At 43.2% G+C, this 25,925-nt stretch overlaps 1 protein-coding gene across 1 annotated transcript in view; it reads left to right on the top strand.

The window, feature by feature from the left end:
- The window catches only part of si:ch211-225b11.4 (tRNA (32-2'-O)-methyltransferase regulator THADA), a 308,818-nt gene that overhangs the window by 144,635 nt on the left and 138,258 nt on the right, over positions 1–25,925 (top strand). Inside the window, exons 18-19 of the mRNA XM_060843883.1 lie at positions 1,650–1,793; positions 16,319–16,423. Coding sequence (XP_060699866.1) covers positions 1,650–1,793; positions 16,319–16,423 — 249 coding nt within the window. The remainder of the gene's footprint in view (positions 1–1,649; positions 1,794–16,318; positions 16,424–25,925) is intronic.

Here is a 25,925-nt window from a genome sequence, read left to right as displayed (position 1 = left end):
ATCTCCAGCATTTGCATTCCTCACTTTCTCTTATAACGATCTCTGTCAAGTACTCAGGAATCTCCTTCCTCACCTCCCTCAGTATCATGAGATAGATTCCATCAGGTGCTGGGGACTTATCTGCCCTTAATGTTTTACAAGACACCCAACAATACTATCTTCTTCTATATCAACATGCCCTAGAATATCAACATGCCCCTCCCGAATTTTACCAACATCCCTTTAGGTGAATACCGATGCAAATTGCTCATTAAGGACCTCATCCAACTCCTCTGGCTGCATACATAAAGTCCCTCTTTGTCCATGAGTGGACCTACCCTTTCCTTAGTTACTGTCTTGCTCCTAATATACTTAGAACATATTTTAGGATTTGTCTTAATCCTAATTGCCAAGGACATTGTGTGGCCCCTTTTTGCCCCTCTAATTCCTTGTTTAAGTTCTTTCCTGTTTCCTTTATAATTTCTCAAGGATCTTGTCTGATTTCAGTTTGTAAACCCTACCTATGCACTTTATTCTTTTTGACTGATATTTCAATATTTCTTGTTTCTGAATTTTGCCATCCTTATCTTTCATCCTTGAAGGAGCATGCTGGTCCTGAACTCTGATCAATGGGCCTTTCAATGTTAGATTTACCCCAATCAGCCATCTCCAACCTAATTTCTCTAGCTCCTATCTAATACTGTTGTAATCAATCTTACTTGAATTCACAGCTTTCGCCCAAGGACCAGTGTTATCTTTATCGATAAGTATTTTAAAACTGACAGAATTATGATCACTGTACCTAAGACGCTCTCCCATTGAAACTTGGGTCACCTGGCCATTGCCTAGTACAACATCTAATACTGCCCCTTCCCCAGTTGAACTATTTACATAAATAAAAGCAAATTACTGCAGATGCTGGAATCTGAAGCCAAAAGAGAAAATGCTGGAAAATCTCAGTAGGTCTGGCAGCATCTGTAAGGAGAGAAAAGAGCTGATGTTTCGAGTCTAACTGACCCTTTGTCAAAGCTGGGGACTATTTACATATTGTTCCAAGAAACTGACTCGGTTCAGCATTAAATTTGTTATTCTCTTCAGATGCTGTGGAATCTGCTGATTTATTCCAGCACTTTGTCTTCTCAAATGCAAGTTCATTTTATCCTTGATAGTGGTTTAAATCACTTCTCCAAACCTTGTTCGTAGACTTGCCTCTAGTTCCCTGGTTTGCCCCCTTATCCTAATCTTGACAGGTGAAATAGTATTAACCACCTTTAGTCTGATGAGGTTTATTCCAATATTGAATGAAGACTGAAAGATCCCTCACCCCCCAAGTCACCAATGATTCTGTCACCTTTACTTTGAGCAGAAATTTCCAATACAATGACTTGTAGACAGGTTCCAGTCAGCTTTGATGCCTGAACAGTTGAATAACTTGGATATGGTGTTATTTTTCCATTGGATTACACCCAGTGCTGATGTTTAGCAGTTGAAAACTGGTTCCATTCTCTCAATTAACATATTGGACATTTGTTAAGATGGAGTGCGGCCAACGTTCATTGTAATATTTTGCTGGGTGCATGCTTTTGTCGAGGCTCTGGAAGGTGGCCAGAGACTCTCATCAAAGCAGAAGTCAGGGGAAGGTGTGATAGCTTTTCTTTCCTTGTTGCCAGGAGCTGGGGTTACTGCTGGGACACCTGGTGGAGCTTGGACTTTCACCCCACACCTCTGCAAATTCGGCTCACCTGCTGTCTACGGCACAGATACAAAACACCGCAGGAATTTTCCTGGACATGCTTCTGAAATGTCGGCACTGGGTGAGTGTTAACGATTCAAGGAGACTGAGGGGACTGGAGAAAGAGAATACTACATCAGTGAAACAGTAACAAATCAAGGGGGTATGGCAGTAATACTGAGCAACTATTTGGATAACAATATTCAGAGTGGAACAGAAAGGGGCAAATGTATAAGCACAGAAACAGCAGTAAAAAAGGTCAAAGGGGGAGAGATGGTAAAAAGGCAAAATTAATGTCCTTTTACATTTATGTGCGTGGTATTCGGAACAAAGTAAATGAATTAATTATACAAATGTCAGTTAATGATCTATCATCATTGCAAAGACATGATTACAAGGAGGTCAAAGTTGGGAATTGAATATTCAGGGGAATGTGACTATTTGAAAAGACAGACAGGAAGAAAAGAGTGATGGGATAGCATTGTTGGTAAAGGATAGCACAAGTACAAAAGTAAGAAATGGCCTTGAATTGGAAGCTGTAGAATCCTCAAGGGTAGAGGTAAAAAATAGTCTATAGCAACCCCCAACAGTAGTTATACATTGGGACAGAGAATAAATTAGGAGATAATGAAACGGTAGAACAAAATGGCATGTTAATCACAGGTGACTTCAATCTTTCCATTGGTTGGGATAGTCAGATTAGCAGAGATAGCCATGAGGAAGAAATCATAAATGTATTCAGAATATTTTCCTAGAGCAATGTGCTGGTGATGCATAATGAGGCAAGTTTAATAAGTGATGTCAAAGTAAAAGATCTCCTCGGAAACAGTGACCATAACATGGCAGAATTCAGCATTCAGTTTGAGAGTGAGAAACCCAGCCAGAAATAACTACATTACGCATAAATAAGGATAATTGCAAAGGAATGAGGGCAGAGCCTGGACTGGGAAAGGAGTTTAGCAGCAAACTCCGGTTTAGGGACAATGGCTGACATTTAAGAAAATAGTTCATGGCTCACTGGAAACATATATCCCAGTGAGAAAGAATGATTAAGAAGAGATAAGCCAACTATGGTAGTTAAGGATATGACCAAATTGAAAGAAAATCAATCATAGAACATAGAAATGTACAGGCCCTTTGGTCCACGATGTTGTGTCAAGGATTATTCCTCATCTAAAATGAAATAACCTAACCTATGCACTGCTGTCCATGTGCATGTCCAGCACTCGCTCAAATGTTCCTAATGACTCTACTTCCACCACAACTGCTGGCAATGCAATTCCATGCATTCACAACTCTCTGCATAAAGAACCTACCTCTGACATCTCCTCCATACCTTCCTACTAATATCTTCAAATTATGACTCCTCATGGCGGTCAATCCTGCCCTGGGGAAAAGTCTCTGGCTATTGATTCTATCTATTCCACCCATTATCTTGTGTACCTCGATCAGGTCTCCTCTCTTCCTCCTTCTCTCCGAGAGAAAAGTCCAAGCGTAGTCAACCTCTCTTTGTAAGACAAGCCCTCCAGTCCAGGTAGCATCCTGGTAAACATTCTTTGCACCCTCTCCAAAGCCTCCGTATTTTTCCTATAATAGGGTGACCAGAACTGGACACAATATTCCAAGTGTGGTCTCTACAGGGTCTTGTAGACCTACAGCAAAATCTCGTGGCTCTTAAACTTGATCCCCCTGTTAATGAAAGCCAAAACACCATATATGTTCTTATCAACCCTATCCACTTGGGTGGCAAATTGAGGGACCTGTGCACTTGAATACCAAGATCCCTCTGTTCCTTTACACTGCCAAGAATCCTGTCTTTAATCCTATATTCATCTTTCAAGTTTGACCTTCCAAAAAGCATCATTTTGCATTTATCCAAGTTCAACTCCATCTGCCATTTCTCAGCCCATCTCTGCATCCTTTCTATGTTGCGCTGCAGCCTGCAATAGCCCTCGATACTATCGATGAGACCTCCAACCTTTGTGTCGTCGACAAATTTACTAACCCACCCTCAACCTCCTCATCTAAGTAATTTATGAAAACTACAAAGAGCAGAGGCCCAAGAACAGAACCCTGCGGGACCCCACTCAACACTGACCTCCTGGCAGAATGCTTTGCATCTACAACCACTCTCTGCCTTCTGTCAGCCAACCAATTCTGAATCCAGACAGCCAAATCTCCCTGTATCCTATACCTCCTGATTTTATGAATGAGCCTACCATGGGGAGCCTCACCTTGCTGAAGTCCATATATACCATATCCACTGCTCGACCTTCGTCTACCTGTCTCGTCACCTTCTCAAAGAACTCAATAAGACTTGTGAGGCATGACCTGCCCCTCACAAAGTCATGCTGACTGCTTTTAATCACACTACACTTTTCTAAATAGTCATAAATCCTATCCCTCAGAATTCTTTCCAAAACCTTACTGACCACAGATGTAAGACCGACTGGTCTGTAATTGCCAGGGATTTCCCTATTCCCCTTCTTGAAAAGAGGAACAACACTCACCTCCCTCCAATCCTCTGGTATGACTCCTGTGGAGAGTGAGGAAGCAAAGATCTTTGCCAGTTGCTTAGCAACCTCCTTTCTCACTTACTGGAGCAAACTAGGATAAACTTGGCCTGGCCCTGGGGACTTATCAACCTTAATGTTTGCCAGAATTTCCAGCACATCACCTTCATCAATCTTGATCTGTTCAAGCCAGTTTCCCAGTTCCTCAAAGTTCTCATTCACAACAAGCTCCCTTTCCTTAGTGAAAACTGAAGCAAAAAATCCATTTAGGGCTTCCCCTATCTGCTCAGAGACCATGCGCAAATTCTCTACGCTATCCCTGACTGGCCCTACCTTCTCCCTAATCATTCTCTTATTCCTCACGTATTATTCCTCATATAATGTGAAAAAGATTAGTGTTAAACCAGAAGATTGGGAAGGATTTCTGAAAGTGGCACAGAAGTCGATTTAAAGATAACCAAAAGAAAAATGGAGAAGATAAATCTTTGAGGGTAAACCTACAAGGAATATCAGGGTAGACAGCTCATGTTTTTTTGAAATATATGAAAAGGAATAGAGAGGCAAAACTGAACCTAAGCCCCTTGAGAATAAGGATTAGATAATATTCGGCAACAAAAGGAAGACAACTATCAAGAAAAGATACTCTGCGAACTTGTAGGGCCAAAGACTGAAAGGTTCCCTGAACCTGATGGGATGGATCCTAGGATAGCAAAATAAGTAACTATAAAAATAGTGGCTGCACTGTTAGTAATCTTCTAAGAATGGTTAGATTCCAGAAGAGACCCAAAGGATTGAAAAACTGCCAATGCATATCTATTAAAAAAGAAGCGGCAAAAACCAGCTATGGATAGAAGATTAGCTAACTCATCAAGGACTAGAGAGTTGGGATAAAGGAGGCATTTTCAGGATGGCACCAGTAACTAGTGAAGTGCTACAGAGATCATAGCTAGGCCCTCATATTTTTACGATGTATGTTAATGATTAGAATGGAAAATATGAATGTGCTGTTGCCATGTTTGCAGATGACACAAAAATTGGTGGAAAGGTAAGTGCTGAGGATGACACAAAGAGTCTGCATAGGAACATAGACAGGTCAAGAAAGTGGATAAAAGCTTGACAGATGGAATATAGTGTGGGGCTATGCATCTTCAGCAGGAAGGATAAAATATAGATGAAAATTATTTAAATGAAGAAACACAGCAGAAAGCTACGGATGGATTTGTGAGTCATTCTGTATAAATCACAAAATGCTAGCATCCAAGTTTAGTCACATAGGGAAAACTAATGAAAGTTGGCCTTCATTTTAAAGGGAATAGAGTATAAAAGTAGGGGAGTTTTTATTAAAACTATTTAAGACATTAGTCAGACCACAGCTGAAATACTGTGAACAGTTTTGGGACCCTTCCTAAGGAGATGAATCTAAGGACACTAGCTTTGGAGGCAGTGCAGAGAAGGTTCACCAGGCTGATTCCAGGTATGGAGGGACTGTTTTACAAGGAGAGATTGAGTAGGTTGTTGTCTGTAGTCATTTAGAAAAACTTAGAAGAATGAAAGGTTACCGTATTGAAATATACACGATTCTTAGGGGATTTGTCAGGGTAAAAAATGAGGTCTGCAGATGCTGGAAATCACAGCTGAAAATGTGTTGCTGGTTAAAGCACAGCAGGTTAGGCAGCATCTCAGGAATAGGGAATTCGACGTTTCAAGCATAAGCCTGATGAAGGGCTTATGCTCGAAACGTCGAATTCCCTATTCCTGAGATGCTGCCTAACCTGCTGTGCTTTAACCAGCAATACATTTTCAGATTTGTCAGGGTAGATGTGGAAAGGTTGTTTTTCACTGTGGAACAGTCTAGATCCAGGGGGCATAAGCTCAGAATAACAGGTTTCCCATTTAAGAAGGATGTCTCCTTTTAGAGGAATGTGGCTCTGTGGAATCCTTTACAGCAAAGGGCGGTAAAGGCTGGATTATTCTGCATATTTAAAACCTGAGATAGATCAATTTTTAAGGACAGCTAATGGCAAGCTGGCTTTCATAGTGAGAAGATTTGGGTATTAGAGTAAGGATATCTTGCAGCAATTATACAGGGCCTTGGTGAGGCCACATCTTGAGTATTATGTCTAGTTTTGGTCTCCAAGTCTGAGGAAGGACATTCTTGCTATTGCGGAGCCCAGCGAAGGGTCACCAGACTGATTGCTGGGATGGCAGGACTGACATATGAGGAAAGACTGGATTGACTGGCCTTGTACTCGCTGGGATTTAGAAGAATGAGGGGGGACCTCAAAGAAACATAAAAACATCCTGGTGGGACTGGAAGAATGTTCCTGATGTTGAAATTTACATATACGATTTTGGTGTGAACATAGGAGGTAAAGTTAGTACGCTTGCAGATAACACCAAAATTGGAGATGTAGTGGACAGTAAAGAAGGTTATGTCAGAGTACAACGGGATCTTGATCACAATGGGCTGAGGAGTGGCAGATGGAGTTTAGTTTAGATAAATGTGAGGTGCTGCATTTTGGAAAAGCAAATCTTAGCAGGACTTATACACTTAATGGTAAGGTCCTAGGGAGTGTTGCTGAACAGAGAGACCTTAGAGTGCAGGTTCATAGTTCCTTGAAAGTAGAGTCGCAGGTAGGTAGGACAGTGAAGAAGGCGTTTGGTATGCTTTCCTTTATTGGTCAGAGTATTGAGTACAGGAGTTGGGAGGTCATGTTGCGGCTGTACAGGACATTGGTTAGGCTACTGTTGGAATATTGCATGCAATTCTGGTCCCCTTCTTATCGGAAAGATGTTGCGAAACTTGAAAGGGTTCAGAAAGGATTTACAAGAATGTTGCCAGGGTTGGAGGATCTGAGCTACAGGGAGAGGCTGAACAGGCTGGGGCTTTTTTCCCTTGAGCATCGGAGGCTGAGGGGTGACCTTATAGAGGTTTACAAAATTATGAAGGGCTTGGATAGGATAAATAGACAAAATCTTTTCCCTGGGGTCGGGGAGTCCAGAACTAGAGGGCATAGGTTTTGGTTAAGAGGGGAAAGATATAAAAGGAACCTAAGGGGCAACTTTTTCATGCAGAGGTTGGTACGTGTATGGAATGAGCTGCCGGAGGAAGTGGTGGAGGCTGGTACAATTGCAGCATTTAAAAGGCATCTGGATGGGTATATGAATAGGAAGGGTTTGGAGGGATATGGGCCAAGTGCTGGCAAATGGGACTAGATTAGGTTAGGATATCTGGTCGGCATGGACGAATTGGACCGAAGGGTCAGTTTCTCTACTGTGCATCTCTATGACTTAAGTCCAGAACTGGTGGTTACAGCCTAAGAATAAGGGGTAAGCCATTTAGCATTGAGATGAGGAAGAATGTCTTCACTCAGAGTTGTGAATTTGTGGAATTCTCTCCCACAGGAAGCTGTTGGGGCTAGTTCATTAGATATATTCAAGAAGGAGCTGAACATGGCCCTTGCAACTAAACGGATGAAGGAATCTGGAGAGAAGTGTGAATGGAATACTGAAAATGCATGATCAGCCATGATCATGGTGAATGGCAGTGCAGGCTCGAAGGCCAAGTGGCCTATTCCTGCACATATTTTCTATGTTTCTATGTTACCAGTCAGGGAATCCCAGAGTTATAAAGCTAAGGCAGGAAAGTGGAGTTCAGAATAACATCAGCCAAGGTCTCATTGAATAGCAAATGATGCTTACTCGGTTGAATGGTATACTTCTGCTCCTAAGTCTTATGGTCTGGTAATACTCCAAGACATCATGCGTAGTCACTGAATCACAGAACTGAAATTTTAGTTCATCGTTCCATACTTGCCTAGAAAAGCCATTCAGCCAGATTCCACTGTTGAGCTTTTAATCTGTAGTTTTAACGATTATGAAACACATTTTAAGGGTCATTGGACCCACAGCACTTACTCTGATTTCTCTTCACAGATGCTGCCAAACCTCCTGAGTTTTTCCAGCAATTTCAGTTTTTATTTCTGATTTCCTGCATCTGCAGTTATTTCATAAATTAAAAAATGCTGGAAATGTTCTGCCCATGGAGTCTTTATGGCATAGAAAGAGGTTATATGTCCCATCAAGTCCATTTCTCTGTAGATGTTCCCATTTCTCCATTATATCCTTAAAAGTTTATTTCCCTCAAGTGTCCATCCAATTTTCTTCAGAAATTATTCTTTGTCCACTTCACCAGCCAATGAGCATTGCCACTTGCTATGTGAATGTGTTCTTCCTCACATCCCCACAGTTTAGGATGATGGGGAATTTTGACAAGTAACAGCACTGGAGGCTTAGGTGAGTAAGGTGGACCCTTTTCCAGCCAATTAAAATTACAACAAGCACAAAATGGCTATGGGCTGTGATCTGTAGGAGTTATCTCTGTCTTATGATTTGAATATTTCACTGTGGATGGCAATGTCTGTATTGTCTTTCTTTATTGTGAATACAGATTTACAATATTAATTGAGCACTATTCCAATGTCCTCCATGACACACCAGTTACTGACATTGTTCCAAAGAGGCCCGAATCCTTCCTTCAGTTATCCTTTCACACTTCATGTACCTGTTAAAAATCTTTGGGTCTTCATAGATTTTATTTACCCATGTTTTTCATATCTTGCTTGCTTTCTGAATTTCCTTTTTAATTTCAGCCTTAACATTTTCTCCTCCTGTAGGTTTTCTGTAGTGTTGAACACCTTATATTTCATGAGTTTCTGTTTTTATTTCTTTGTCCACATCTTTAACTCCCTTGATACCCAGGAGCCTCTGGAGTTATTCATCCTGCTCTTTATCTTTAACAGAACAGGTTTCCTCAGAACCTTCTTCCACCGATCTAGGCTGATTTAATTTACTTGCAAGTAGCTTTTTGGAGCCACTTCAGCGAAATCATAAATTAGGTCTGAAAAATGAACTTTTCCCCAATTGTGAACTTATATTCCTTGTCTATCTTTATGTTCTTTGCAATAAATTTAAATGAATTATGATCTCATTCATCAACCTGCTCTCTAACTGATGCCCCTTCTACTTGCCCAATTTCATTCTCAGATCATGTTTGAGTACATGTAAATGGACTAAATTTGTTTAAGATATCTGGTTGGCATGGACGAGTTGGGGTGAAGGGTCTGTTTCTGTGCTGGCCATCTCTTTAACTCGATGAGTAACTGAGATTGCCCTATAGTTTTTTCTCTTCTCAGCGATTTGCTGACATATTTACTCTTTTACCCCCTGAATTATGGAGAGTCTGTGCCTGGGAAGAGTGCAGCAATAATGAAGGGCTTTTGTCAGAAATGTCGATTTTCCTGCTCCTTCGATGCTGCCTGACTTGCTGTGCTTTTCCAGCACCACTCTGACATTGGCAACTGTCCCACATGCCATCACAAAATGTCTAAATCTAGAAAATCCCAATGAGACCACCAAAATAACCAGTTTGACTGTCTTACTGTTACTCAGGACAAAAGCTTTTCACAACAGGATTCGTCAGTAACAGTAAAATAATTTGATTTATTGTAACAGCTAACAAAACAGAGACAAAAAAAGAAGGATTTTTAATCTATGACCATGAAACTTGAACTATACCCCATCAAAGCCTGCAATATGCACACATTTAAGACACATTGTTTAACTCAAACATTATGGTTTGCAGATACTGAAGCAGTCCATGCTCAAATGCAACAAGGTCTGGACAATATCCAGGCTTGGGCCAACATGTGGCAAGTAACACTCGTGCCAGACAATGACAATCACCAATAAGAGATGCTCTAACCACTGCCCCTTGACATTCAACAGTATTACCATCACTAAATGCCCATTGTCAACATCCTTGGGGTTACCATTGACCAGAAACTCAACTGGACTCATCACATAAAGACAGTGGCTGCAAGAGCAGGTCAGAGCCTATGGATGCTTTGGCAAGTAACTGACCTCCTGACACCCAAAGTCACAAGGCACAAGTCAGGAGTGTGATGGAATACTCCCTACTTGCCTGGATGGGTGTAGCTCCAACAACACTCAAGTAGCTTGACATCATCCAGGAGGAGAAATTGAGGACTGCAGATGGTGGAGATCAGAGCTGAAAATGTGTTGCTGGAAAAGCACAGCAGGTCAGGCAGCATCCAAGGAGCAGGAGAATCGACGTTTCGGGCATGAGCCCCTCTTCAGGAATTGGCACCACATCTACAAACATTCAATTCCTTCACCACTGGCACTCAGTAGCACTAGTGTTTGTTATATACAAGATGCACTGCAGAAATTCACCAAAGATCCTGAGACAACACCTTCCAAACCCATGACTACATCCAGCTAGAAGGACAAGGGCAGCAGGTACCTGGGAACAACACCACCTGCAAGTTTCTCTCCAAGCCATTCACCATTCTGACTTGGAAATATGCCATCGTTCCTTCACAGTTGTTGGGTAAAAATCCTGGAATTCCCTCGCTAGCAGCAGTGTGGGTCAATCCACAGCAAGTGGACTGCAGCGACTCAAGAAGGCAGCTCACCACCACCTTGTCAAGGGCAAATAGGGATGGGCTATCAATGCTGGCCCAGCCAGCGATGCACGAGTCCCACAAATGAAATGAATGAATAAAAAAATTCTGATGATCAAAAATCCAGACACAAGATGGCAAGTCATTTTTTCACATTCCTTTTTTTCGATGTTTACAATCCTGACTCCGTAAGGTTACTGATCAGATGATCTTGGGTCATTTCTTGATTTTTTTTTCTTTTTCAAGGTTTTGTTTTCCAAAAGGAGAGAAAGATCTTTAGGGCAGAAAATACTGAGTGGGGACTTGTTGAACTGCACAAAGCTGTATTGGATAGATAGGGAGAAACCTTGAGTTTCACAACTTTGGAGCCATATCCTCTGTTTTCCATTGTGATTACAACCCAACCCTCACTCCATGTCTTGTTTGCTGCTGCCAGACCTACTGAGCTACTCTTGCATTCTCTGCTTTTATTCAATGTCATTGAAGAAACCGGATACCAATCAGGTGACCAAGTAAGTCTGCCTCATTGGATACAGGAGATAGAGTTGTGGGTATGTAATCATGTGCCACATGTCAATCTAATTCTCAAGTCCATCCATCCATCCATGTCATGACCAGATGCTGAAACCCAGTCACATGGTGATACAACACAGAAACAGTAACATCAGTTCAACTCATCCATGCCGATTGAGTTGCTCAAATTAAACTGGTCCCACATGTGTGCGTTCAGCCCGTGCCCCTCTAAACCTTTCCTAAATTGTACTTGTCCAAGTGCCTTTTAAATGTTGTGATGCTACCTGCATCTACGACTTCCTCTGGTAATTCATTGCACGTACGAACCACCCCCTGTGTGAAAAAGATGTCCTTCAGGTCTCTTTTAAATCTTTCTACTCTCAACCTAACAATATGCCCCCTAGTTTTGAATTCCCCATCCTCTGGAAAATACTTTTGCTATTCACCTTACCATGCCCCTCATGATTTTATAAACCTCAATAAGGTCACCTTTCAACATCCTACACTCCAGTGAAAGAAGTCCCAGCCCATCCAGCCTCTCCCCATAACTCAAACGTTTCAGTCTTGGCAACATCCTGGTGAATCTTTACTGAACTGTCTCCAATTTAATACCATCCTTCCTACAGCAGGGTGACCAGTACTCCAAAAGAGGCCTCACCAACATCCTGTATAATGTAAACATGATGCCCCAACTCCTATAGGCAATGGTCTGACGAATGAAGGCAAGCATGCCAAATGCCGCCTAAACCACCCTGTCTCCCTGTGAGGTGACTTTCAAGAACTATGTACCTGAACCCCGAGATTTTTCTGTTTGACAATACTATCCATGGCCCTACCATTAAATATAGCAATTTTGCAATAACAAAATGCTTATTTTGCATTTATCCAAATTAAACTCTATCTGCCACTCCTCAGTCCATTAGCCCAATTGATCAAGATCCCTTTGTAATTTTAGGTAATCTTTTCATTGTCAACTCTCCCAACAATTTTGGTGTCAAATACATAGACAGTAAAGAAGGTTTGCAAAGATTACAAAGGGATCTTGATTAAATAGGTCAATGGGCTAAAAAATGGCAAATGGAGTTCAATCTGGATAAATGCGAGATATTGCATTTTGGTGCAACAAACTAGGGTAAGGTTTATACAATTAATGGCAGGGCCTTGTGTAGTGCTGTAGAATAGAGGGACCTGGGTTGCAGGAATATAGTTCTTTCAAGGTTGTCTCACATATAGACAGAGTGATTAAAAGGCATTTGGCACGCTTGCCTTCATTGCTCAATCCTTTGAGTATACAAAGTCATTTTGAGTTTGTACAGGACATTGGTGAGATCTTCTCTGGAATGCTGTGTCCAGTTCTGGTCGCCCATATACAGGAAAGGTATTATTAGGCTGGAGAGGGTTCAGAAGAGATTTCCCAGGACGTTGCTGGGTATGGAGGGTTTGAGTTATAAAGAAAGGCTGGATAGGCTGGGACTTTTTTCACCGGAGCGTAGGGGTTGAAAGGCGACCTGATAGAAGTTTATAAAATAATGAGAGTTAATGGTAGTTGTCTTTTCCCTAGGATGGGGGGTTTCAAGACCAGGGGGCACATTTTTAAGATGAAAGGAGAGAGATTTAAAGAAGACATAAGAGGCAATTTTTTTTACACAGGGTGGTTTGCATGTGGGATAAACTACCTGAGGAAGTGGTGGATGTGGGTACAATTGCAATGTTTCAAAGATATTTGGATAAGTACGTGGATAGGAAGGGTTTGGAGGGATATGGGCCAGGAGCAGACAGTTGAGGCTACTTTAGTTTGGGATTATGGTCGGCATGGATTGGTTGTACCGAAGGGTTTGTTTCCGGGCTGTATGACGCTGTGCCTGATAAATTGTTTATGTAAATAACAAACAACAGTGGACCCAGCGCCAATCCCTGCAGAACACCACTGTTCACAGGCCTCCAATCCAAAAAAATCGACCCTTTACCATCATCCTCTGTCTCCTGCTGTCAAGTCAATTTTTTGTCCAATTGACAAGCTCTCCCTGAATCCAGTGTGATCTAACTATACTAATCAGTCTACCATGGAGCCTCGTCAAATGATTTATTAAAGTCCATGTGCCGTTGTCACTCTTTTTGGTTATGTCCTCAAAAAACTCAGTCAAGTTTAAGAGATACAACAAAGCCATGCTGACTATCCCTCATCAGTCCCTGCCTCTCCAAATGCATGTAAATCCTATCTCTCATAATTCATTTCAACAATTTACCCACCACTGATGTTAGACCCACTGGTCTATGCACACAGAGCACACCCACACTGAAACACAGTCACACGGAGCACATCAGACACTGAAACTCAGTCACATTGTTTTCTATGTAGGTAGGTGCCATGCAACAATGTTTCAGTGTCGATCCGTGCCATGTGACTTTCAGTGTGTAGGTGTGCACCAATCCAAAACTAGAGGACATAGGTTGAGGATGAGAGGGAAAAGATTTAACCTAAGGGGCACCTTTTTCACACATGATTTGGAGATGCCGATGTTGGATTGGGATGTACAAAGTTAAAAATCACAGAATGCCAGGTTATAGTCCAACAGGTGATGAAGGAGCAGCGCTCAAAAAGCTAGTGCTTCCAAATAAACCTGTTGGATTATAACCTGATGTTGTGTGATTTTTAACTTTTTCATGCAGAAGGTGATGCGTGTATGGAATGTGCTGCCAGAGGAAATGGTGTAGGTACAATTCCAACATTTAAAAGGCATCTGGATGAGCATATGAATAGGAAGGGTTTAGAGGGGTATGGGCCAAGTGCTGGCAAATGAAACTAGATTAGTTTAGGATATCTGGTCGACATGGATGAGTTGGACCAAAGGGTCTGTTTCTGTGCTGTATATCTGTGAGTTGATGTGACTATGTTTTAGTGTATGGGTGTGCCCCATTTGACTTTGTGTAGGGACGTGTGTCATGTGACTGTGTTTCACTGTGTGTCTGTGTCAGAATAGTTGAAAATGTGTTGCTGGTTAAAGCACAGCAGGTTAGGCAGCATCCAAGGAATAGGAAATTCGACGTTTCGGGCATAAGCCCTTCATCAGGAATGAGGAGAGTGTGCCAAGCAGGCTAAGATAAAAGGTAGGGAGGAGGGACTTGGGGGAGGGGCGATGGAGATGTGATAGGTGGAAGGAGGCCAAGGTGAGGGTGATAGGCCGGAGTGGGGTGGGGGCGGAGAGGTCAGGAAGAAGATTGCAGGTTAGGAGGGCGGTGTTGAGTTGAGGGAACTGACTGAGACAAAGTGGGGGGAGGGGAAATGAGGAAACTGGAGAAATCTGAGTTCATTCCTTGTGGTTGGAGGGTTCCCAGGCGGAAGATGAGGCGCTCCTCCTCCAGCCGTCGTGATGTTATGTTCTGCCGGTGGAGGAGTCCAAGGACCTGCATGTGTCAGAATAGTGCCAGAAGACTGGAGGATAGCAAATGTGGTTCCCTTGTTCAAGAAGGGGAGTAGGGATAACCCTAGTAAGTATAGGCCGGTGAGTCTCACTTCTGTTGTGGGCAAAGTCTTAGAGAGAATTGTAAGGGATAGGATTTATGAACATCTGGATAGGAATAATGTGATCAAGGATAGTCAGCATGGTTTTGTGAAGGGCAGGTCGTGCCTCACAAACCTTATTGAATACTTTGAGAAGGTGACTAAGGAAGTGGACGAGGGTAAAGCGGTAGATGTGGTGTATATGGATTTTAGTAAGGCGTTTGATAAGGTTCCCCATGGTAGGCTACTGCAAAAAATATGGAGGTATGGCATTGAGGGTGCATTAGAGGTTTGGATTAGGAATTGGCTGACTGGAAGAAGACAGAGGGTAGTAGTTGATGGTAAAGGTTCATATTGGAGTGCAGTTACCAGTGGTGTTCCGCAGGATCTGTTTTGGGACCATTGCTGTTTGTCAATTTTATAAATGACCTGGAGGAGGGGCTAGACGGTTGGATGAGCAAGTTTGCAGATGATACGAAAGTCGGTGGTGTTATTGACAGTGAGGAAGGATGTGGCAGGTTACAGCGGGATATAAATAAGCTGCAGAGCTGGGCAGAAAGGTGGCAAATGGAGTTCAATATAGGTAAGTGTAAAGTGATTTACTTTGGTAAGAATAACAAGAAGATGGAGTACTGGGCTAATGGTCGGATACTTGTTAGTGTGGATGAGCAGAGGGATCTTGATGTCCATGTACACAGATCTCTGAAAGTTGCCACCCAGGTAAAATAGTGCTGTGAAGAAGGCAAATGGTGTACTGGCTTTTATTGGTAGAGGAATTGAGTTCAGGAGTCCTGAGGTCATGTTGCAGTTGTATAAGACTCTGGTGCGGCCGCATCTGGAGTATTGTGTGCAGTTTTGGTCGCCATACTATAGGAAGGATGTGGAGGCACTGGAACGTGTGCAGAGGAGGTTTACCAGGATGTTGCCTGGCATGGTAGGAAGATCGTTTCAGGAAAGGCTGAGGCACTTGGGGCTGTTTTCATTGGAGAAAAGAAGTTTTAGGGGTGACTTGATAGAAGTGTACAAGATGATTAGGGTTGACAATGAGAACCTTTTTCCACGTATGGAGTTAGCTATTACGAGGGGGCATAACTTTAAATTAAGGGGTGGTAAGTATAGGACAGATGTTAGGGGTAGATTCTTTATTCAGTGAGTCATGAGTTCATGGAATGCCCTGCCAGTAACAGTGGTGGACTCTCCCTCTTTATGGGCATTTAAATGGGCATTGGATAGGCATATGGAGGATAGTGTAGGTTAAGTGAGCTTGGATCAGCGCAACATCGAGGGCCGAAGGGCCTGTACTGCGCTGTATTTTTCTATGTTCTGTGTGTGTGTGTGTGTGTGTGCGCGAGCGCACACGCGCCATCTTACTGTTTCGGTGTATGTGTGTGCAGAGACCCACATGGACCACACCCAGACCCTGAAGCACAGTCACATGGAGCATGCCCAGACCCTGAAACATAACCACAGAGTGACCACCAACACATTGAAATATAGTCAAAGGCACACATTGATCCATGAAACAGGAAAATGTAGCTTTTACTAACCTGCCTGTGAATATTTGAACGAATGAGCTTTACTGTCTTTCTTTCAGGGAGTAGTTGAAGGAAGCAGCGCTGGATTCACCAGGTTCTGTGCAGCCCTTCTGAAACGACAGTCTCCAGAATTGCAATCTATTCCTCGACAGATCTTGGAGAAGGTACTTTTGGTCAACCGACTTTGTGGCACAAATGTAAATGCGTTCATTGTTCTTGATTTATTGTCCTCTTACAGTCTAGCTTGATGCTAACACTGTCCAGCAGACAGGGCTGGGTGCAGCCTGTGCCAATGGAGTTACTCTTTCACTGATAACTCAGAACTGTGAATGAGCACAGGTAGTTTCAGCACCACCTTGGTGCAGCCAAATCACTCCAAGTGTGAGCAGCTGTCCCTGGGCCTTGAAACCATGGACACCATTTGGACCTCCCAGTCCTAGTGTGTGTCTCAGGAATTTATGATATTCTCCATTCCAGAGCTTGTTTTGAACCTGGAGGCAAATTAATCAAGAGCTAAACATGACATTTTGGTGGGAGATATACCCTGTGAGCATTTCTTTTTATTAGTTCATCGGATTTGGATGTTGCTGGATGGACAGCAATTACTTTTCACCCCCAATGAGAAGGTAGTGGTCTGCTGTCTTCTTGAATCACTAGAGCCCTTAGTACTGTTAGGGAGCGAGTTGCAGGATTTTGACTTAGCGACAGTGAATGAATGGCAGAACAGGCCAAAATCAAGATATGGTGATTGACTTGGAGAGGGACTTTCAGATGGTGGTGTTCCCATGTAATTGTTGCCCTTGTCCTTCTGGGTGAGAGTGGTTACAGGTTTGGAAGGTGCCAAGGGGGAAGGCTTGCTAAGTTGTTGACAGTGTGGAGAAAGATCTTAGATTGCCAAAGAATTGGTCAGATGGGCAGATCAACTGGCAGGTGGATCACCTTGATAAGTGTGAGGCTATGCACTTCGGAAGAAGTAATAAAACAGATTCTGTCAGGTAGATGGGTTAATGCCAGGAGAGGCAGGCATGTCGTGCATAGAAAATAGAACATTGTAGCGCAGTACAAGCCCTGCGACCCTCAATATTGCGCTGACCTGTGGAACCAATCTTAAGCTTATCTATCTTACACTATTCCATTTTCATCAATCTGTTTATCCAATGACCATTTAAATGTCCTTAAAGTTGGCAAGTCTACTGCTGTTGCAGTTGTGCATTTCATGTCCCTACTACTCTAAGTAAAGAAACTAATTTAAAGCTATGTCCCCTCATGCTAGTCATAACAATCCAAGGAAAAAGGCTCTCACTGTCCACCCTATCCCGCCCTGTGATTATCTTATATGTCCCTTTATATTCATCTCTCAACCTCCTTCTCTCTAACAAAAACAGCCTTAAGTCCCTCAGCCTTTCCTCATAAGACCTTCCCTCCATACCAGGCAACACCCTAGTAAATCTCCTCTGCACCCTTTCCAAAGCTTCCATCTCCTTTCTGTATTGTGGTGACCGGAACTGTATGCAATGCTTCAAGTGTGGCTGCATCAGAGGTTTGTTACAGCTGCAGCATGACCTCGTGGCTCCGAAACTCAATCCCTCTACCAATAAAAGCTAACACACGGTATGCCTTCTTGACAACCCTATCAACCTGGGTGGGAGCTTTCATGGATCAATGCACATGGACACTAAGATCTCTCTGCTCATCTACACAACCAAGAATCTTACATTAGCCCAGTACTCTTTATTCCTGTTGCTCCTTCCAAAGTGAATCACCTCATACTTTCCCGCATTAAACTTCATTTTCCACCTCTCAGCCCAGCTCTGCAGCTTATCTATGTTCCTCTGTAATCTGCAACATTCTTCAGCACTATCCACATCTCCACCAACCTTACTGTCACCCGCAAATTTGCTAACTGATCCTTCTATGCCTTCATCAGGTCATTTATAAAAATGACAAACAGTAGTGGCCCCAAAACAGATCCTTGCGGTACACCACTAGTAACTGAATTCCAAGGTGTATATTTCCCATCAACCACCACCTTCTGTCTTCTTTCAGCTAGCCAATTTCTGATCCAAACTGCTAAATCACCCTCAATCCCACGCCTCTGTATTTTGTGCAATAGTCTAACGTGGGGAACCTTGTTAAACACTTTACTGAAATCCATATACACCACATCAACCACTTTACCCTCATCCACCTGTTTGGTCACCACCTCAAAGAATTCAATAAGGTTTATAAGGCATGACCTACCCTTCACAAAACCTTGTTGACTATCCCTAATCAACTTATTCCTTTCTAGATGATTATAAATCCTATCTCTTATAACCTCCTCGTCTATAATTACCAGGGTTGTCTCTACTCCCCTTCTTGAACAAGGGAACAACATTTGCCATCTTCCAGTCTTCTGGCACTATTTCATTGTAGACAATGATGACACAGAGATCAAAGCCCAAGGCTGTGCAATCTCCTCCCTGGCTTCCCAGAGAATCTTAGGATAAATCCCATCCGGCCCAGGGGACTTATCTATTTTCACAGTTTCCAGAATTGCTAACACCTCCTTGTTGTGAACCTCAATCCCATCTGGTCTAGTAACCTGTATCTCAATATTCTCCTCGACAACATTGTATTTTTCCTGTGTGAATACTGACAGAAATTATTCATTTAACACTTCCCCTATCTCCTTGGACTCCACTCACAACACCTCACAACTATCCTTGATAGTCCTAATCTTTCTCTAGTCATTCTTTTATTCCTGATATACCTATAGAAAGCTTTAGGGTTTTCCTTGATCCTGTCTGCCAGTGACTTCTCATGTCCCCTCCTGGCTCTTCTTAGCTCTCTCTTTAGGTCTTTCCTGACTAACTTGTAACTCTCAAGCACCCTAACTGAGCCTTCATGTCTCATCCTAACATAAGCCGCCTTCTTCCTCTTGACAAGAGATTCTTTAGTAAACTACGGCTCCCTCACTTGACCACTTCCTCCCTGCTTGACAGGTACGTACTTATCAAGGACATGCAGTAGCTATTTCCTGAATGAGCTCCACATTTCAATTGTGCCCATCCCTGTAGTTTCCTTCCCCCATCCTCTGCATCCTAAATCCTGCCAAATCGCATCGTAATTGCTTTTCCCCAGCTATAACTCTTGCCCTTTCCCCTTGTTGGGTTGTCTACATACTGTGTGGAAACCATCCTGCACACATTGGACAAAAACTGACCCATCTAAAGTACTCGATCTTTCGTATTTCCAGTCAATATTTGGAAAGTTAAAGTCTTCCATAGCAACTACCCTGTTACTCTCGTCCTATCCAGAATTATCTTTGCTATCCTTTCCTCTATATCTCTGGTACTATTCAGAGGTCTACAGAAATCTCCCAACAGTGTGACCTGTCCTTTCCTGTTTCTAACCTCAGCCCATACTACCTCAGTAGACAAGTCCTCAAACATTCTTTCTGTCACTGTAATACTGTCCTTGACTATCAATACAACACCTCCCCCTCTTTTACCATCTTCTCTGTTCTTCTTGAAACATCTAAATCTCGAACCTGGAACAACCATTCCTGTCCCTGCACTACCCATGTCTCCGAAATTGCTATAACATCGAAGTCCCAGGTACCAACCCATGCTGGGAGTTCACCCATCTTATTCCGGATGCCCCAGGTGTTGAAGTAGGCACTGTTCAAACCACCTACCTGTTTGCTGATGAACTCTTGCGACCTTGAAACCTCATTTCTGACCTCACTGCCCTGGTAACTAGAACTACAATTTAGGTTCCCAAACCCTGCTGGATTAGTTTAAACCCTCCCAAAGATCATTAACAAACTCCCCCGCCCCCCCACAGGATATTGGTACCCTTCTGGTTTAGGTGTAGACCATCCTGTTTGTAGAGATCCCACCTACCCCAGAAAGAGCCCCAATTATCCAGGAATCCAAAACCCTTCCTCCTGCACCATTCCTGAAGCCACATGTTCAACTCCTCTCTCCCTATTCCTCGCCTCACTAGCATGTGGCATGAGCAAAAACAGAGATAACATCTCTGTTTGTTCTAGCTCTAAGGTTTTCCTACCTATGTCATTGGTGCCTTTGTGGACCATGACCTGGGGCTGTACCCCCTGCCCCTCAAGGATCCCGAAAACATGGGAGCCTTTTGTGGCTATTTCCCTCTCTAACAGAAGTACCATTTTAGATAATGTTGGGGGCGGGGAAATAGCCTCTCAGGGAAGCATAACAGCAGCAGCCAGGCCTGTGGCATCACAACTGGCTCTGCTATACAGCAGGGTCAGGCAAGATCCAAGCGAGCGATAGTGCTGGGTGACTCACTGGTTAGGGGCACGGCAGGCGTTTCTCTGGCTGTGTTCAGGAGTCCAGGATGGTGCGTTGCCTCCCTGATGCCAGGTCAAGGACATCTCGGAGTGGTTCTTAAAGGGGAAGATGTGCAGTCAGAGCTCATTGTGCACGTTGGTACCAACGACCATGAATAGAAAGAGGGGTGAAGTCCTGCAGAGTGAATGCAGGGAGCTCGGAAAGAGGCTGAAAAGCAGCTTGTCGAGGGTAGGGATCTCTGGGTTGCTACCAGTACCACGTGCTAGTGAGGCAAGGAATAGAAAGATAGGGCAGGTGGATGTGTGGCTAAGGAAGTGGTACAGTGGTCAGGGTTTCAGAATCTTGGATCATTGGGTCCTGGTCTGGGGCAAGGATGATGTGTACTAGAGGGATGGGTTGCCCCTAAATTGGAGGGGAACCAGTATCCTCACAGGGAGGTTTGCTGGTGAGACTCGGGAGGGTTTCAACGAGAGTGGGAGGGAGCTGGGAACCAAAGCAGCAGATCAGCAAGTGGAGGGATTGAGGGGAAGGTAGACATTAGGACCAATAAATCAGACATGAAGGACAGGCGGAGATAGGTAAATGAACACCATGGAACTCATGGGCTGATGTGTGTTAATTTCAATGCAAGGAGTGTTATAGATAAGGCAGGTGAGCTTCGAGCCTGGATCATTACGTGGGGCTATGATGTTATGGCCATTACAGAGACTGGGTTGGGAGAGGGATAGGACTGGCTGCTCAATGTTCCAGGTTATTTTTGTTTTAGACGAGATAGAAAGGAAGGTAAAAGAGGTCAAGGAGTTGCATTGCTAATCAGGGAGAATGTCACATCTGTACTCAGAACATATTGAAGAACTCATCCACTGAGGCAATATGGATAGAGATTAAAAAATAAGATATGTTTAATCACTTTGATAGGATTAAAATATAAGCCCCAAAATAGCCACTGAGACATCGAGACACAAATATGTAGGCAGATATGGAAAGATGCAATAAAAACAAAGTTGTCATAGTGGGTGACTTTAACTTCCCCAACATTGACTGGGACTCCTTTAGAACAAGAGCCTTAGATGGGCAGAATTTGTTAGATACATCCGAGAGGGTTTCTTGAAACAATATGTGGATAGTTCACTAAATTTTGTATTGGCTAATTAACCTGACCAGGTGGGTGACCTTTCAGTGGGAGAGCATTTTGGAAACAGTGATCCCAACTCCTTAAGGTCTAGGATAGCTGTGAGGGTACTCAATTGAGGAAGGGCAAATTACGTCAGAGTTAAGCAGGAGCTAGGGTGTGTTAATTGGAGGAGCTATTATCAAACAAGTCCACATTTAACATGGAGGAACTGTTTAAAGACCTGCTGAGAGGTCGGGACCAGCATATTCTAGTAAGAAGGAAGGGCAAAGGTGGCAAGATAACGGACTCTTGGAAAGCAAAGGATTTGTGAATTTAGTCAAAACAAGAAAGAAACGTGTAAGGTTCAGGAAGCTAAAATCGGACAGAGCTTGTGAGGAATATAAAGAAAGTAGGAAAGAACTCAAGCAGGGAATTAGGAGAACAAGGAGAGGCATGAAATGAGCTTGGAAAGTATAGTTAAAGAGAATCCCATGGCATTCTGATGATCCATTAGAAAGAAGAGGATAACTAAGGAGAAGGAAGGATAAAGGGAAGAACATGTGGTTGGAGGCAGAGGTTGAGGGCAAGATCTGAAATGAGTACTTTGTGTTGGTATTCACCCAGGAGAAGGATATGGACGATAGTGAGATTAGTATGGAACATATTAATATGTGAGGGCATCTTGAGATTTAGAAAGAAGTGGTATTGGGTCTCTTGAAGTGAATAAGTCCCCAAGATCTGATAGTATCTATCCCAGGTCATTGGAAGAGGCAAGAGAGGAGATTGCTGAGGCTTTGACCCAGATCTTTGTATCCTCATTAGCCACTGGAGTGATCCCAGAGGACCCATGAGTAGCTAATGTTGTTCCTCTGTTCAAGAAGGGAAATAGGGATAATCCAGGAAACTATAGATCAGTGAGTCTCCCATCGATGGTTGGGAAGCTGTTGGAGAGAAGACTTAGGAATAGGATTTGCATGCACTTGGAAAAGCATGGCCTAATTAGGGACAGTCAGCATGGCTTTGTGTGGGGCTAAACATGTCTTACCAACTTGATTGCATTTTTTGAGGAAGAGACAAAGGTGATCGATGAGGGTAGAGCAGTAGATGTTATCTGTATGGATTTTAGTGAGGCTTTCGACAAGATCCCTTATGGTAGTCTCATTCAGAGGCTTAGGATGTATGGGATCCATGGTAACTTTGATGCATGGATTCAGAATTGGCTTGCACATAGGAAATAGCAGATAATGGTGGAAGAGTGTTTTTTCAAGCTGGAGAACCATGATTAGTGGTATTCCACAGGGATCCATACTGGAACCTCTGCTGGTGGGATATATATAAATGATTTGAATGAAAATATAGGTGGGTGGGTTATTAAGTTTGCAGAAGATACAAAGATCAGTGGAATTATAGATTGTGTAGAAGGTTGTCAAAGAGAACAAAGGGAAATAGATCATTTGCAGATATGGGTGGAGAAATGGCAGATGGAGTTTAATTTGAATAAGTGTGAGGTGGGAGATCAAATGTTAAGGAAAAGTATATAGTTAATGGCAGGACCCTGAACAGCATTGATGAACAGAGAGATCTTGGGGTTTAAGTCCAAAGCTTCCTGAAAGTGACCACGCAAGTAGATAGGGTGGGAAAGAAGGCATATGGCATATTGCATTTATTGGTTGAGGAACTGATTACAAATGTCAGAATGTCAGGTTGCAGCTTTATAAAATTTTGGTTAGGCCACATTTGCATTCAGTTTTGGTCACCACTTTATAGGAAGGGTGTGGAGGCTTTGGAGGGGGTGCAGAAGAGATTTACCTGGATGCTGCCTAGATTAGAGGGTATGAACCATGAGGAGAGGCTAGAGAAACCCAGGTTGTTTTCTCTGGAGCAACAGAGGCCGAAGGGAGAATTGATAGAAGTCTGTAAAATTATGAGATGTGTATATAGGGTTGAAATGTCTAATACTAGGGAGCATGCATTTAGGATGAGAGAGGAAAAGTTTAATGGAAGTGTGAGGGGCAAGTTTATTTACATAGAGTATGGTAGGATTCTGGAGAACACTGCTAGGGGTGGTGGTGGAGGCAGATATAATAGTTTAAGGAACTTCTAGACAAACTCATGAATATACAAGGAATGGAGGGATATGAACTAAGGGCAGGTAGAAGGGATTAGTTTAATTTGATTTCATGTTCAGCACAACATCGTGGGCCGAAGAGCCCATTCCTGTGCTGTATAGTTCTGCGTACGAAGGGAGTACTCAATGAATGGCAGGACACTAGGAAACTCAGAGGAACAGAGAGAGCTCCAAGTGCTTGGCCACACACCCCTGAAAGTGGCTGAACTAATTAATAGGGTAGTTAAGGCTTATGGGATGCTTATCTTTATCAGTCGAGGCATTGATTATAAGAGCAGGAAGGTTATGTTGGAGTTGTACAGGACTTTGGTTAGGCCACAGCTGTAGTACTGTGTACACTTCTGGTCCTATAGGGAGGATGTGATTGCACTGGACGGATTGCAAAGGAGATTCACCAGGGTATTACCTGGCATAGACCATTTCAGTTATGAAGAGAAGGCAGATAATCATCGAATTCTACAGTGTGGAAGCAGGTCATTACATTGACCCTCCAAAGAGCAGACCCTCCCTCTTGCTTTATGCTGTCCCCATTACCCTGCATTTGTTTTGGCCAATCCACCTAACCTGCATATCTTTGGAGTGTCGAAGGAAACCAGAGCACCCTTGTGTACACAGGTAGAACGTGCAAACTCCACAAAGTCACCCGAGGCTGGAATTGAAGTCATATCCCTGGAGCTGTGAGGCAACAGTACTAACTGCTGAGCTACCGTACCACCCTAAGCTTGTGTTATTTTGTTTTGAGCAGAGAAGGTTGAGGGTAGACCTAATGGAGGTGTGTAAAATCATAGACAGGTGGATAGGAAACAGCTGTTCCAGTTAGTCAAAGTGTCAGGAACAAGGGTGTTCACTTGTAAAGTGAAAGGGAAGAGTTTTTGAAGGGCTAGGAGGTGAAAACCTCACAACCTTTAAAAAGTACTTGGTCAATCACTTGAAATGACATAACATTCAAGGCTATGGGCCTAGTGTGGGAAAGTGGGACTAGTGTAGGTAGTAGCGTTTTTTTGACAGTAAAGACTCAGTAGGCTGAAGGGCCTCCACTGTATTGTATAAAGCTTCTTTAATGTTGTTGGACCTGTATTCAACTAGACAAGTAGTAATCACTACATCACACTCCTGACTTGTGCCTTGCAAATGGTGGATAGGCATTGGGGAGTCAGGAGGTGAGTTATTTGCCACAGCATTTTCAGCGTCTGACCTGTTCTTGTAGCCGCAGTATTTGTATGGCTAGTCCAGTTTAATTTCTGGTCTGTGGTATCACCCAGGATGCTGATAATAGGACAGTCAGCGATGGTGACGCCATCGAAGATCAAGGAATAATAGTTACATTCTCTCTTCTTGGAGATGGTCATTGCCTGGCACCTGTGTATTGTGAGTATTATTATATACGTATCATCTTAAAACCTGGATATTGTCCAAGTATTGCTGCATGTGCTGAGGATTCACGAATGGAGCTGCAATCGTCAGTAAACATCCCCATTTCTGACCTTATAATGGAGGGAGGGTCATTTACAAAGTAGCTGAAGATAAGGCACAGTGGCTCAGTGGTTGGACTGCTGCATCACAGCGCCAGGGACCCGGGTTCAATTTCAGCCTCAGGCGACTGTCTGTGTGGAGTGTGCACATTCTCCCCATGTCTGTGTGGGTTTCCTCCGGGTGCTCTGGTTTCCTCCCACAAACCAAAGATGTGCAGGTTAGGTGAATTTGCCATGCTGAATTGCCCATAGTGTTCAGGAATGTGTCAGTTAGGTGCATTATTCAGGGGTAAATGTAGAGTAATAAGGTAGGGGAATCAGTCTGGGTGGGTTACTCTTCAGAGGGTCGGTGTGGACTTATTGGGCCAAAGGGCCTGCTTCCACACTGTGGAATTCTATGATTCTAAGATAATTGGGTGTAGGACACTACACTGCAGAGGGGGTGGTGTGGCATTGCTTGTCAAGGATAGTATTACAGCGGTGGAAAGGACGATGGAGGAAGACTTGCCATGTGAGGTAGTTTGGGCTGAGGTTAGAAATAGGAAAGGTGAGGTCAACCTGTTAGGAGTTTTCTACAGGCCTCCCAATAGTCCGAGAGAAGTAGAGGAAAGTATTGCGAGGATGATTCAGGAGAAGAGTGAA

Source organism: Hemiscyllium ocellatum, chromosome 24 (assembly GCF_020745735.1).
Source record: "Hemiscyllium ocellatum isolate sHemOce1 chromosome 24, sHemOce1.pat.X.cur, whole genome shotgun sequence".
Classification (NCBI taxonomy): Eukaryota; Metazoa; Chordata; class Chondrichthyes; order Orectolobiformes; family Hemiscylliidae; genus Hemiscyllium; species Hemiscyllium ocellatum.
Note: the sequence above shows the minus strand (reverse complement) of the source record. Positions and strands in the feature narration are given on the sequence as shown.